This window comes from Carassius gibelio, chromosome A4 (assembly GCF_023724105.1).
Source record: "Carassius gibelio isolate Cgi1373 ecotype wild population from Czech Republic chromosome A4, carGib1.2-hapl.c, whole genome shotgun sequence".
Taxonomy (NCBI): Eukaryota; Metazoa; Chordata; class Actinopteri; order Cypriniformes; family Cyprinidae; genus Carassius; species Carassius gibelio.
The window spans coordinates 20,927,716-20,943,020 of NC_068374.1; the positions used below are offsets into that span (position 1 = coordinate 20,927,716).

Here is a 15,305-nt window from a genome sequence, read left to right on the forward strand (position 1 = left end):
AATGTTTAATTAGGTTAAAAAAAGCCTTATAAATGTAAAAATGCACATGAAAGGTAAAACTAAATTTAAACTTATTCGTTGTTCCTGCAGAACTAACCACTACACAGAATTATAAAGAATATCAAAAGCTTTGGTAGTTAAAATACCTGCCAATATACCAGCAAAACATCACACTCGAGTTATGGTTATTGACAAAATTCCCAGAAAATATTGATACGTCATTTTTTTGTCATTATTGGACCCCCCCTTACCACATTATAAAGCCTGTTGGAGGTTTAAATGAATATTATGCACTTGTATTTTAGAGTACGAACCCTATAAGTGCAGATCTCAAACAATGGCAAGATATGAGACTTATAACACATTATAACTACATATAATCCATTAAAACTTAAGTGGATGCAATGAGTTTATTATGTGTTAGAAATCATCATATTCTTAAAGGCTATAACCACAAATAATCATTATAATGTATTAAAACTGTTGTTGTAGTTATTAATGTGAAGATACAGCATACTATAGATATGTTGTTGTTGTTGTTTATCATTATGCATTTATTGCAATGCCTTACGAATTCTTTTTTAATGTACCATAAATACATGCCTCATAGAGAGTGTTAAAAAAACAACAACAAACTTTTAGGGATTTATTGTTGAACTCATTTATCTTTCATAAACACCAGTAATATTAGGACATCAAAAGTAAGGATGCACATGATCAAATAATTTATAAAAATATTACAATTCAGTGTTTAAAAAAAAAAAAAACATTGACATTTTATATATTAATTACTAAATAATTATTAATGGTACAGTAACAATTATTTTAGCGCATTGATGTTGAATAAATATCTGCCGGAATTATATATATATATTTTTATACATCGCTAACAATAATTGTTTTCATTTTATAAATGACTTTATTTCTTAAACTGAAGCTTAATCAAAATTTAAATTCAGTACTTTTTAAAATAATAATATTATTATTATTACTAATATTTCAAAATAACTGTTGGCTTATCTTTTTGATGTTTTATGATATGATTGATATGTTTTGATATGTTTTATCTATCTAAATATTAAAATTACAAGCATATTTCATTGTTTAATCTGAGAGTTCATGGTAGTTTTGCATTATTACAAAAACTCCTTTACCCTTACTGTTGTGTTCTTAAAAAAAAAAAAAAAAGACAGCCTATTGTCAAAATTTATTAATACAAAAATGAGTTCCAAAAACAGTCAACAATTATATTAAAAAACAATTATATTAACAAAAATATATATTTGTAGATGACTATGGAAAAAAAAAAAACAGTAAAGTACTATGTTCAGATATAAATCATGTACTTAAAGTTCTGCTTATGGGTCTTTGTGATGGTTTTCAAAGTGTTTGTGTGAATATATCTGGGTCATGACCATCAGTCCAGTAGAATTATATTTTGAATGTGTGTGTGTGTGTGTGTGTTTGTCTTAGTGTGTGTTGGCTCCATTAGCCCAGTCTCCTGTGTCAAACAGATGTGACACAACATAATCACTGTATTGTCCATCAATCAGTTTAGCCGCATTGTTTCTGGCAAACCAGCAGTCTACTGTCTGCTTTCCAGAGTAGATTCGCCTGCTCTTCTTTATGACGGTGACAGTACGGTCCTTCACCTTCAGGGCAGGGCAGCTGGGTAGACTGATATTTTCCCCTAGTGTTTCCTGTGTGCTGTTTTTTCCGGCCATGCTGAAATTTCCAGGAAGCTGTGTCAGCCCAATGTCTTCATACAGGAACTGGCCTGTAAGTACAAAAATATATCCCTCATGTAATATGTAGAAATTGTGTTTGCTTTTCTAGATCTGTTCCAAAGCCTAGTGTAATGCCTACTTAAGTAGCTTTTTTTATGTTTCATGTGCATGTTTGTGGAAAAAACAAGGCCATAATGAGGAAATGTGGCCTATAAATAAACTTCATCCAGTACTGTAAAGTTTCAATAAAAAAGTTGAACCTTTTTTTACTTAAAATTAGGTGTACAGTGTTTTTATGGAAATAGCATTGCAATGTTAGCTTAGCAACAAGTCAGGTTTCAAAATAAATTTTCTCCCTGGGGGAACTAATGAACCACAGACCTGCTGTGAGCTACAATGTTGTTAATCAGTGATATATGCTTCTGTTGTTTGTGTTTTTTGCTTTCTTTTTTTTTTTTCCTTTTTTTTTTTTACAGTGGAATTCCTGGTGAAAAAACTACATTCTCCATGATTCTGTAAAGGAATCTCAACCTATCAGTGTAAGGATGGTTTTCCTGCTAAGACAGGACACAGAACTAAACACCCTGCAATAAAACAATACAACTCACTAATCTGGAGAATAGATCTCAAAGAAAGAGCAAAGGACACCACCTTGCCCAAACTTCACTCCTCTCTTATTTATGAGTGTCCCTCTCCCCCTCTACCAGACTCAAGTCACTGAAAGTTCACCAATTATGTCAGTATACTTGGGGGCAGCTGTAGCCTAATGTTTAGAGAGTTGGACTTGTACCCCAAAGGTTGCAGGTTCGAGTCTTAATTAATTTAAATGTTTGGTAAAATGGTCTCAATTTCACAGCAGTCACTTAAGCCCTCTTTCACACTACACCTCGGACCCGGAAAATTGCCGGAACATTGCCGGGTCGCCTTTCTCTGTGAACGCAAACACGCCCCGGTATTGATTCCGGGATTGATCCCGTGTTGGGGCTCTAGTAACATTGACGGGTTCAGTCCCGGAATGAGCGCTGTGTGAACAAAAGCCAGAACTAATGCTGTAAAGGGTGTTGATGTTGTGATGAAAGTATAACGTGCCTAGCGTTTTCGACTCGTACATTACACGTCACATTCTGATGTCACGTGTCGTTGCGGGACCTTTACGGGTTGTGTGTGAACGCACGCACATATTCCGGGTAATCGCTGACAGAGTGAAAGGGGCAAAATCTAGCAACCCGGGAACAATTGCCGGGACATATTACCAATGTATTTTCCAAACCGCAGTGTGAAAGGGGATTTATTTTAAGAGAGATTGAAAACTTTGAAGAATTCTGTCCTGCTGTTGAGATGAGTTTCTCTCACAAGGTCTCTGGTGATAATGTTCTCTTATCTTTTCTGTAACCTAAAAAAACTCCCCTATTCCAAAACCACCTTTAATTAAACTCCCCGCATGTAGATCACCTCTGCTTGTTTTCTCAAGTTCCCATAACATTCCAAGTAGATTTTAAACAATTGTGTACGTATGCGTACTGCTTACCTAGCAACCCATGTGTATCCTTGCTCAATCCTTTGCTGTTAGCGATGTAAAACCCCAGGTGATCCCGTTGATAGGGCGCTGGATTTTTGTATTTGTGGAATAAGATGACGAACTGGATAGTTCCTAGGATGGTCACTGTCAGGTTTGTGTTAGCTACAATGACCAAACCCAGGTTTGCGGTCTCGATGGAAATGCTAGAGCTGGATGGTAAGATCATCCGGTCCCGGTCGTCCAGTATGACCTTTTGTGGGGTCACCTCAATATAAGAGCGGTGTGGTTTATCGGCTACTATAGTTATGGTCTTGAAATACGTCCTCTGTTCTTTATGACTGCCGGCTGGGGCTGGAGCTCCGATCAGTGCACCGTTCACAGTCACGCCTAATGGTGACAAAAACATACATATAGTCACCATCAAGTTTTTCCAAATAGCTCTGAATACAAAGACATTTTGAAGATTGCTGGTGCCCAAACAGTTCACACTAGCCATTGACTAAAAAAAAAAATATTAATGGCTACCATCAACAATTACTTACCGACATTCTTCAGCAGAAAAAAGAAACAGATTTGGAACAACTTAAAGGTGCATAAATGATGACACATATTTTCATTTTTGGGTGAACTGTCCCTTTAAACTGGCCAAGAATCATCACTAATACAAAGCTCAATCAATAGCAAAGCAAAAAGTTAATACTTGTAAAATACTGTGTAAATACTAACTAAAAAGTGTATTTCAGTTTACCTGAGTGTTTATGATCAGTCACAAGTCGGAGAATGTGTCCTGGCTCCCCATTAATGTTGAAACATACAGTCAGTTTACTCTGGGGATCCTCCACCACAAAATGAGGGTCACCATCAGCTAAGACAGATCGGAAGATGACAGAAGATATCATTTAATCCGTTTTTACTTCAGTATGGATAATGTGTAGAACACTGTGTGAATATATTATATATTTATTTATTTATTTATTTTTTTGCATGGAAGTAAATCAAATTATGCAAGCTTGTTGGTTATGTGCAACCCAAAGTCCCCTGTGAATTTTCACATTTAGCAAGTGTAATGTGTTGTTGTCCTTGTGCAACATTTTATTTGAGATTACAAATCATGCCAACAGAAAAGTGGCTTTTCAAAGCTCTCGGATTCAGCTCAAATGGAGGCAATAGATGCATCTACTAGATTTCCTCCATTCAAAAGTTGAAAAAAAGACTACTTTTCCATGCACATCTTGCTTGTGCACATATACCGAATGCATTAATGTATTCTGATGTTTTGTGCATATGACAAAATTCCACTCTATACTTGTCCCATAATATTAATGGTTGCCAGGGTGTTGCTATGCAGTGTTTGTGGTGTTTTTTTTTTTATGAGGTTGCTAGCGCTGTTGCATACTGTTAAAAAGCCTACCTCCTTGTCTTGTTTTATTTGTTCATTTTGTTTCATGTTGTTTTGTTTGTTTTGTTAGCATTATTGACGGGTTTTTCTTTTTTTTTCCGCTTTTTATCTTTTACTATTATTTATCAATATCACTATATTTTCGGGTTTTGGGTCACTGCTTGTATTGATATTTTGGCAATATTGTGTGTGTTATGCAACCTGTTAGTTTTGCGTTTTGTTAACATTCGTGGCACCTTTTATTTTTATTTTTCACTTTTTTCTTTTACTTTTATTTATCAATATTACTATATTTTCTTTTTTTGTTTGTTTTGGGTCACTGCTTGTATTGTTTTTTTTTGTGTGTGTCTTATGTGTGTAGCAATCACGCCTTAAAAATATTTTGAAAAATAAACATGAAATTTATAAAGATGCACAATTTGAGGCCTAATTCATGTCCATGGCACAAAGAGTGAGGAATGAGTTATGCTCTGAAGATTAATACTTGGTGGTTTGTTAAAATCCTGCCCTTTTCCCATCAGTTCCCAAACACAGGCATGTGAATTAGAGCCCATACACAACTCTAATTAGCAATTAACTCTACTCCGATGAATTGGACTTTCAACTACACTCACTAACATTCACACTGAAATTCAAAGCAGACATAGAAAAATGGACAAATACCTGATGTTTTGGATAAGGTGACTGGCTTTTTGGTAAATTTGCTGCCGCCACCTGGAGATAAATGGAGAACAGTGAAATCGTCATGGATTGTTTGAGTCACCTTAATGTTTTCAAGACCGATTGTGTTATGACAATCATAATGATTCTGAATCTGTTCGAAAACAAATGTTTAACTTTCTGTCCAGTTTAAATAAACACACTTGTTGCCTTTGAGACTGCAGAAATTGACTTGGGAGGTTGATTTCTGTGCAGGCTCTGGGGTGTTTGACTGTTGTCGTCTTTCGATAGCTGATTGGATGACTCAGCAGGGGGCGGAGCCTCGGTGGCCTCTGCTTCTTTCTGTGTCTGTGCTAAAGATCCATTGGCCAACACTTGTGGTTTCTCCACTATCATTTGGGTGAGTGGCGTGAGGAAATTATATGTTAATGAAAGATTTGTTGCATGTTGCGTGTAGTTTTCCCATTCTGCGCTCATCTGGCTTCTGAGTCGTCCTTTTAGCCCGTCCTTAACACTCAGGTAACCCCACAGTCGTTCCACGTAACCGTTCACATTGGCACCCACCTCCGCTTCCGCCAACCGCCTTTCGGTTTCCTGCTCTCGCTCGTGTATGGACACATCTTTCTCCAGCACGATGCTACGCTCGCTATTGCTGGCGGTTACCTGAACATGCAACGAGTCTGGGCTATGGTTGGTCAGTTTTCCAGCTACAATGAGCTCAGAGCCGTTGAAGTAGTTTGTAAAAAGGTTCTGTGTGATGTATTCCACAGCATCTTCAGAGTACTCCACCCGGATGTCGGATAACAATGGAGTGCCAATTTCATCGTAGAAGCTATTGAGAGATAAAAGGGTAAGAGAGGAGAAAAGGAATAATAAGGCCACAATGCAACAGTTTTGCGCTGAGATTGTGGGTTAATAAGTCATGTATTCTTTACGTTAAATTTGTTGAACTTTTAGAGTGGGGCCCAAATGTTAAGCCTTGTGTAAAGATTTCAGTCTTTCAATGGTGTCTCATGTCACTTTTGACCTTTAACCTTGACTTTAAAGGTTTTTTTGTCCCATAATGCCACATATACTAACTTACTTGCCTCGTATTATTAATATTTGCCAGGGTGTTGCTTTGCAGTTGATATTCTAGTGCCTTGCTATATGATTTTTAGGGTTTTCTGCTAGGGTGTTGCTAGAGGGTTTTTAGGATGGTTTTTACAAGTCCAATTCAAAATAGCCTACTTCTTGGTTTTTTGTTTGGTTTGTTGTCAGTCTTGTGTTTACCTAATATCAAATTGCCCTAAGCTTTTTTCAGATTAGCAGCAAAATTTCATTTCATTTCCACATGCCAATGGTCAATTACTTGAGAAAACATACTGAACTGAACTTACCCTTTAATCAGTTCATAGACTCACAAACGTATGTCGTTAATGGTGAGCACATGTTCCTCACCCTTTGAGCATAACGCTGGCATCTGCATCCTCTGGGATTCTCCTCATGGTTCCACAGTTCTCCAGGGACATCCTCTCCAAAAGCCTGTAGTCCACGTCATCACCCATCCCGATAGTGAAGAGGCAGAACTTTTCCTGCACTGCTGTTTTGGTGTTGCCAATGATGACCGGGCTCTGAACCGCACCAACGGTGGGCCGCCCATCGGTCAAGAAGATTATGAGTGACACGCTGTTGTGATGGGACTCTTCTTTGCTGGAGAGATAGTCACTGAGTAAAGCCGAGCCTGCCTGAATGCCACCATTGATGTCAGTGCCTGAGAAGATTTTAAATGAAAGAGGAAATGAGTTCAACACAAATTTAAACTGTCACTATTTAATTACCCCCATGTCATTCCAAATCAGTCTACCAACAGTTCATAGTAACAACGTTTATCAAGCTCCAGAAAACGACAAAAACAAACAAACAAACAATTAAATATCATAAAACTAGACTTTTGCAGTCGACTCTATTTCTTTTTGTCCTATTAATTTATTCATGAATATGTAAAAAATGCAGTTCATACATTCTGTACAATGACTTTAATAAATTTATTTTATGATGAAAATGTTTTACTTTAGGAGCTTTATGTGTGGCTTCATTGAACAACTCCATGGGGAAAAAAATACTATATTATATATTTAACATACATATTTTAGATACTATCTATCTATTTATATGTATATAAAATATATAGATATATAATTTTGTATTATATACTATAATAGTATTTGTTTTTTGTTGTTTTCAATTTAATTTTCTTTTGTCATTTATATATATATATATATATATATATATATATATATATATATATATATATATATATATATATTTTTTTTTTTACATTTTTTACATTTAATTTCTTTTCATTACAGGTTTAGTTTTAGCAATTTTAGTACTTCAAATTCAAAGGCATTTATTTCAGTTAGTTGCCAGTATTTCGTATATCGTAATTTATTTGATTTAATATTAAATTCAGTTAAAAACAATACCGTTAGGTTATATCTTTTGAACTGTTGCTTTAAATTATTTACATTTGATTAAATGAGATGTTTCAAATGTGTAACAGATTGTGTTTGGGAGTGTGTAAGGTTTTATACCTCCAGTGGGTGAGATCATGTAGATGAATTTCTTGGCGTCACGTATATTGTTGGGTGTAACAGGCACAAGTTTGCCCGGCTGCCATACACGGATACGATTGGAAAAAGTGACAAAATTGAAGTGATCATTGGGCCGCAGCTCGCGCATGATCGTGAACAGAGCTTCTTTGGTCTGCATGAGAGATATAAAAAAAAGAAAACTATTGAACACTGTTATTTGCTGTGAGATGGGTGTGTATCTGTGTGTCCAGCTATGAGATCACAAGAACCAGCTGAAAAAAAAACTGGATCACAATATCATTCACTCCTTCACAGAGCAACACACTGTAACTCCGGAGACAGAAATGCTGTATTTTATTTTCAGTGTTATTTATTTGAGTGTGGAGAACTGATTGCTTCAATCTGCATCGATGACAGAGTATTTACCTGTCTGATTTTGGTTCCAACCATGGAAGCACTGGTATCGATCACAAATACAACATTCTTCGGCACGACAGGCAGGTCTTTGGGGGCAAAATAGTGTACAAAATGTCCATCTAGCACCTGAAAGAAAGCAGATACTTTTACAGCAATTGAATTGTTGTAAACTGTGCTGTGTGTGTGTGCATGTGCATGTGCACAAGAAAGCAATGAGCTCAGTGTGCTGGAAGATTTTGAAGTTTCAGTGACTTAAAAAAATTGAAAAAGCATAACAAAATGAAACGAAAAGGGAACAAAGTGAAATAACTAACATTTCATAAAGACAATTAATAACACAATAATGTATAATTATCAATATATGATATATATTTTCTATACATTTTTATATTATTTACTGCTTTAAAATTATTACTTAATTTCATTATATATATATATATATATATATATATATATATATATATATATATATATATATATTTTTTTTTATCTGTCACAATGTCCAAAAAATAATGTATAGAAATGTAAATGTATATTTATATGTCAATAAATGTTAATAATATACAATAAAATATATTATGTGTATGTGTACCTGAATATCGCCAATGCCAGTGCCAGTTTCTCTCTCTACATCATAATGCACCACAAATTCCCCCAGCATGCCGTTGGTTGCAATCTTGGCCTGCTGGGCAATGTTTGGAGTGAAGGTGATCTTGCAGAAGGTGTCGTTTTGTCTGACTACTGTGGAAACTGGTGGTCCTGCTTTACCTTGAGCGGGACAAGATGTAAACAAAATGCGATCATGCACCATTTCATGATTAACAACTTGAACTAACCTGTCAGAAAAGGTATTTTCATGTTGTTGCTGTTTTTAATTACTTGGTCTTTAAAACTAGAAAAAGTGGAAGAAATGTAACTGAAACTGGATTCATCTATCTTGCAGCTTTTGAGGCTAAATGTTGCAATATTTTCAAATATTTGAAACCATACCAGAGAGAGCAAATCTAAATACACACTCAAGAATCAAACTGGATACAGCTGGTTACCATCTGCTTTCACATTGCCTTTGGAAGATGGAGTTTTGCCATTTCGTAGGGGTAAGACTTCAAGGTAAGTGATGCGAGAGTGCTCCACTACAGTAACGCCCACGCTGAGTCTGCTGACCAATTGCATTGGCCGAACACTGGTCACATGCTCGTAATGGCCCAATCGTCTCTGCAGCAGCTCTTCATAGGTCAGGAGGAAGACAGCACGGTTGCGTCCAGGAATAGTGACCTCCATTCGAAACACCTCCATCTCACCCTCACTGACAAAGGAGAAGAGAAAACATTGCTTTGGAAATCTGAACTTCTTGCCAAAAGAATTTGTAACAAGATTTGCCAAACCACATTTCAATAAATGTGATCTTTGGGAGAAAATCTATCTCAGATTTCTCAGTGTCTTTCATACTTCTCGTTTGCTCACTTACAGTTTTGTTCAAAATAATAGCAGTACAATGTGACTAACCAGAATAATCAAGGTTTTTAGTATATTTTTTATTGCTACGTGGCAAACAAGTTACCAGTAGGTTCAGTAGATTGTCAGAAAACAAACAAGACCCAGCATTCATGATATGCACGCTCTTAAGGCTGTGCAATTGGGCAATTAGTTGAAAGGGGTGTGTTCAAAAAAATAGCAGTGTCTACCTTTGACTGTACAAACTCAAAACTATTTTGTACAAACATTTTTTTTTTCTGGGATTTAGCAATCCTGTGAATCACTCATTTAGTTGTATGACCACAGTTTTTTAAAACTGCTTGACATCTGTGTGGCATGGAGTCAACCAACTTGTGGCACCTCTCAGCTGTTATTCCACTCCATGATTCTTTAACAACATTCCACAATTAATTCACATTTCTTGGTTTTGCTTCAGAAACAGAATTTTTGATATCACCCCACAAGTTCTCAATTGGATTAAGGTCTGGAGATTGGGCTGGCCACTCCATAACATTAATTTTGTTGGTTTGGAACCAAGACTTTGCCCGTTTACTAGTGTGTTTTGGGTCATTGTCTTGTTGAAACAACCATTTCAAGGGCATGTCCTCTTCAGCATAGGGCAACATGACCTCTTCAAGTATTTTAACATATGCAAACTGATCCATGATCCCTGGTATGCGATAAATAGGCCCAACACCATAGTAGGAGAAACATGCCCATATCATGATGCTTGCACCTCCATGCTTCACTGTCTTCACTGTGTACTGTGGCTTGAATTCAGAGTTTGGGGGTAGTCTCACAAACTGCCTGTGGCCCTTGGACCCAAAAAGAACAATTTTACTCTCATCAGTCCACAAAATGTTCCTCCATTTCTCTTTAGGCCAGTTGATGTGTTCTTTGGCAAATTGTAACCTCTTCTGCACATGCCTTTTTTTTAACAGAGGGACTTTGCGGGGATTCTTGAAAATAGATTAGCTTCACACAGACGTCTTCTAACTGTCACAGTACTTACAGGTAACTCCAGACTGTCTTTGATCATCCTGGAGGTGATCATTGGCTGAGCCTTTGCCATTCTGGTTATTCTTCTATCCATTTTGATGGTTGTCTTCCGTTTTCTTCCACGTCTCTCTGGTTTTGCTCTCCATTTTAAGGCATTGGAGATCATTTTAGCTGAACAGCCTATCATTTTTTGCACCTCTTTATAGGTTTTCCCCTCTCTAATCAACTTTTTAATCAAAATACGCTGTTCTTCTGAACAATGTCTTGAACGACCCATTTTCCTCAGCTTTCAAATGCATGTTCAACAAGTGTTGGCTTCATCCTTAAATAGGGGCCACCTGATTCACACCGGTTTCTTCACGAAATTGATGACCTCAGTGATTGAATGCCACACTGCTATTTTTTTGAACACACCCCTTTCAACTAATTCAACTAATTGCCCAATTGCACAGCCTTAAGAGCGTGCATATAATGAATGCTGGGTCTCATTTGTTTTCTGAGAATCTACTGAACCTACTGGTAACTTGTTTGCCACGTAGCAATAAAAAATATACGAAAAACCTTGATTATTCTGGTTAGTCACATTGTACTGCTATTATTTTGAACAATACTGTACAAGCAAATTAAATGCACATGTAATCATTTGAAAAACAAAAGGCTCAAAAAATTGCATCGCTTTTTGTATATATTGAACAGTTAATAATGCAATGAAAGTACACGTTGAATTCTCAGGCTTGCCACAAGGGTTGATAGTGAGCATAAGTATATGGTCTTTTTCTACCGTCACTTTTCTCTTTTTAGTACAACTGATGTCATATCAGAACCACAGTTTGGAGACAATCTTGCTGTGCAGGTTATTTAAAGTTAGTTAAACTGCGGAAATGATTATAACTAGCTACTAAATAATGACACATGCAATTTAATGGCACAAACATTTGAGGGTAACTCGCAATCTTCACCTCTGCTCTGGTGTGTTCTTGTTCTTCTTGCCACTGTTTTCTCCACCTCCCTTCTTCATCTTCTTTTCTTTGGCCTTCACCTGGCTGGGAAATACTCGTCCGCCCACAATCCTTTGCCACAATACCAAAAGCATGAAATTTTGTTTATTGCAATGGTAACAGCAAAATGTTGCCAGAAGTGGTATATAAATATGTATCGTGGATAATGACAGTCTAAACTCTCTCAGGGCCTTCAATAACCTCTCTCAAGATATAAACACGGTATTGGATTCACTGACCAACTTATAACAAGCCAATCGCAAGTGCAAAATGTAGCATATTATAAACCTCGTAGATATCCTGGGTCATTCTCAGGAAATTGAGATTTTTATTTATAACAAACCATTATACTTTCTTGACCCGCAGGAGGCATTTCTATTCCTCAAAAATAAAATAAAAATAATTTCAGACTTACATGGTAAAGTTAGAGATGTATGCAGCGGTGGGGATGTGGAATTGAAAGACCCCCTGAGTAGCAGCCGAGTGTCTGTTGAGCATGCTACACGACACCGCAGTGAAGGCATAGCGGGAAATGATGGTGGTCTGGACCGACAGCTCTTGAATGTGAGGTTTAATTTCCTGGAGCAAGTTATGACCATAATTAATATTACATTAATATTTTTGAATAGTAGTTCTGAAAACATGTGTGATGTAGCCATTTGGTTTGCCTAAAGGTCTGGGAGGACTTGTGTCAAGTCCTTACATAAATGCGCCATTTAATTTCTGCGTAAATATCAAATATTGTTGATACAGTTAAACTGCAGTAAACTTTGATCCAGAAAACAATGGAGCTTGTTTTCACACTATATGGGGTAAGTTTTCTAAATCTAACCTTTAACTGAACAACTAAGCCTTTTCAACCTTAAACTGACTCTGAATAATGATATTGTCTTCTGCAGTATAGCTGCTTATAGCTGAATTGAACTGTACTGAACCAACAGTGAACTGACTTGAGCTGAATGATAAAACTATTGTCTTTTTCAGAGCTTACAGAAGAATTTGCAGTTTGTTTAATATTTCATTTCACAAAAAAAAAAAAAAAAAACAGAAAAAAAACCAGAGGGAAGTCATGGCCTAGTGGTCAGAGAGTAAAAAAAAACACATTTTGCAAGTTAAGTCTGAACTCCTAATCCTAAGGTTGTGGGTTCGAGTCTCGGGCCGGCAATACCACGACTGAGGTGGCCTTGAGCAAGGCACCGAACCCCCAACTGCTCCCCGGGCACCACAGCATAAATGATGCCCACTGCTCCGGGTGTGTGTTCATGTGTGTGTGTTCACTGCTGTGTGTGTGTGCACTTTAGATGGGTTAAATGCAGAGCACGAATTCTGAGTATGGGTCACCATACTTGACTGTATGTCACTTCACTGTCGTTTGATTTGTTGATTCTTTTGTTTTCCTGTTTATTTCTGTAAAGCTGCTTTGAAACAATATGAATTGTATAAGGTGTTGTAGAAACAAATGTGACAACATTTAAACATTAAAACAATCATGAAAAATGGTGCAGATTTATAACCTACTTTGGTTTATAGAGGAAGACAAATATGGGAATATAATATCTTAAGTTAAGACACTTAGGGCAATTTTTTTTTTTTTTTTTTTGCTTCGTTAAAATCAATGGATACTTCCCCAATATTTAAAACAAATAGTAATGATTATTTTACAGTCACCAAAACTGAGAAAGTGCAGGTGTCGCGCGCCTTTACCTTAGTTAGAAGCGTTTTCACCTGCCGCGCGATTCTGCGAGGAGCCTGAAGACAAACACAAGACTCGTGAGATCCTAGATATGACTATTCAGGATGACATTTTCATATGCGAAAGGCAAGAAAAATCCTACAGCATTTGGATCTATGTCAGCGAACGCGTATTCATCAAAGTCCACATCCTCTGACAATTCGGTATCCTCACTTTGGCACTGAAAAACCGCACACAAATACAAGACAAGGACTGTGAGCAGCATCTTAAGATGTGACATCGCCTGTCCCGCACTGGCTGCTCTGCTCTCTGCAGTAGGTCGAGGGTGGGCTACTTCAGTGGTCCTGTGTGAAAAGGGCGGTTATTGCGTCCCACCCATCCGAAGACACCAGTCAAGTGTTTTGGAGGGAGCTCCAGTGTTTGTGGTAGTGTCTAAACGCTAAACAGGAGATTGGCGCTTCTTCTGACGAAGTAGCCTACTTTGCGCAAATGTCATAGTTGGGTGCTTGAGCTTAGTTTAGAAGAACTGGCATGTCTTTATTGGATAATTTCCATAATCAATAGGAAATGGTGTAAATTATTGTCATGCTAAATTCGAAAAAACAAACAAACAAACAAACGCTGTAAAGAGTTCACGTTGTTTTGAAGATTTAGGGTTGAGTAGGTTTTAGTAGCCTAACTCAAAATATTATAGCCTGCGCATTTGAATTAATGGTTATTTCATACTTGCAGATCACGATAATAGAAACGTTTTTAAATTTGGTTTAAATTTGCTTTCCATGAAAGGTTCTGCGTGGAACCCCAAAATGGTTATTTAATTCCATCTCTGGGATAAATTGTATGTATGTATATATATATATATATATGTGTGTATGTATATATATATATATATATATATATATATACAAACTTTATTTTTAAGAATGCAAAATGATGATATTATTACATATGGATTAATCCATTGCATTTTAGACCTGTTAGTAGTGGTTGCTCCACAACAACCTGGTCCCATACCGTGATTTATTTGCTGTCTTTGCTGCCATCTACAGGATTGACTGGATTCATTGGTCGTGAAGGGAGATGTAGGATCCTGTCAGACTGGATTTCAGCACATCTGAGGTTATTTAACTGACGTTAGCTCTGGTGAACCTGTGTGTTCTGTCAGCTGTGTTTTTTAAACACAATTCACCGATTACTTTATTTACGTTAAGTGAAAGTAGGAGTGAATTTCTTGCGCAGCATGCTCAAAAAGTAGTAATATATATAGAGACTGAAAAACTATGCTGTCTCAATGACATTCAGTGATCTCAGCCTTATTTTGACTATATTGAGGGGTTTCTAGATAACATTTACCAAGACCATTGATTAACAAACATATTAAGCTATCAACTCTCCAAATATATTGGATACAATTAAAATGATTAGGGCATATCGAATATAGGTGGCTAATGAAGAAGGAGAAAAGATTGGGGATCGCCCATATTGAACGGTCATCAAGACATATGACATAATATAAAAATAGAAGCAAATTTTGTATTTCAATAAAGCATTTTACCATTACCATTACTAAACATTAATGAGTTTTAGCAGCTATGTCTGATATGTCACAAAATAACATCAGCTCTCTTCTGAAGTTTTTTACAGTATGTCGGGTCTTTCCTAATTTTTGACATTTAGAGAGGCTCTTAAAACATTCCTGGTTTACCACACAGACTTGATGACATTCATTTCTTGTTTTCTAGAACTGACCCCCATGAAAATGCTTGTTAGTTTTTCATATTTTTTTGCTCCCTGGTCCAAACAGTGGCCAATATCCACAATATTAATACATATCCCATACT

General features: G+C 36.6%; 1 protein-coding gene across 1 annotated transcript; it reads right to left on the reverse strand.

The window, feature by feature from the left end:
• Nucleotides 1–1,173: 1,173 nt before the first annotated feature.
• On the reverse strand, nt 1,174–13,877 carry LOC127972726 (inter-alpha-trypsin inhibitor heavy chain H5). Its single transcript, XM_052576462.1, has 14 exons — nt 13,607–13,877; nt 13,476–13,520; nt 12,187–12,350; nt 11,733–11,843; nt 9,345–9,604; nt 8,891–9,066; nt 8,308–8,424; nt 7,882–8,053; nt 6,746–7,058; nt 5,509–6,137; nt 5,309–5,359; nt 3,995–4,111; nt 3,256–3,633; nt 1,174–1,777 (listed from the first exon to the last, which is right to left on the reverse strand). Exons 1-14 carry the CDS (start codon nt 13,742–13,744, stop codon nt 1,470–1,472), a joined length of 2,979 nt encoding a protein of 992 aa, XP_052432422.1. The 5' UTR covers nt 13,745–13,877; the 3' UTR covers nt 1,174–1,469.
• Nucleotides 13,878–15,305: the final 1,428 nt, after the last annotated feature.

Excerpts from the sequence above, each read along its gene's own strand:
- LOC127972726 (XM_052576462.1), bottom strand. The coding sequence starts at position 13,744 with ATGTCACATCTTAAGATGCTGCTCACAGTCCTTGTCTTGTATTTGTGT. Across the intron at positions 9,605-11,732 it reads AAGAACACACCAGAGCAGAG|TGAGGGTGAGATGGAGGTGT; the intron begins GTGAAGATTGCG and ends CTCCTTTGTCAG. Across the intron at positions 7,059-7,881 it reads CATGATCTCACCCACTGGAG|GCACTGACATCAATGGTGGC; the intron begins GTATAAAACCTT and ends AAATCTTCTCAG.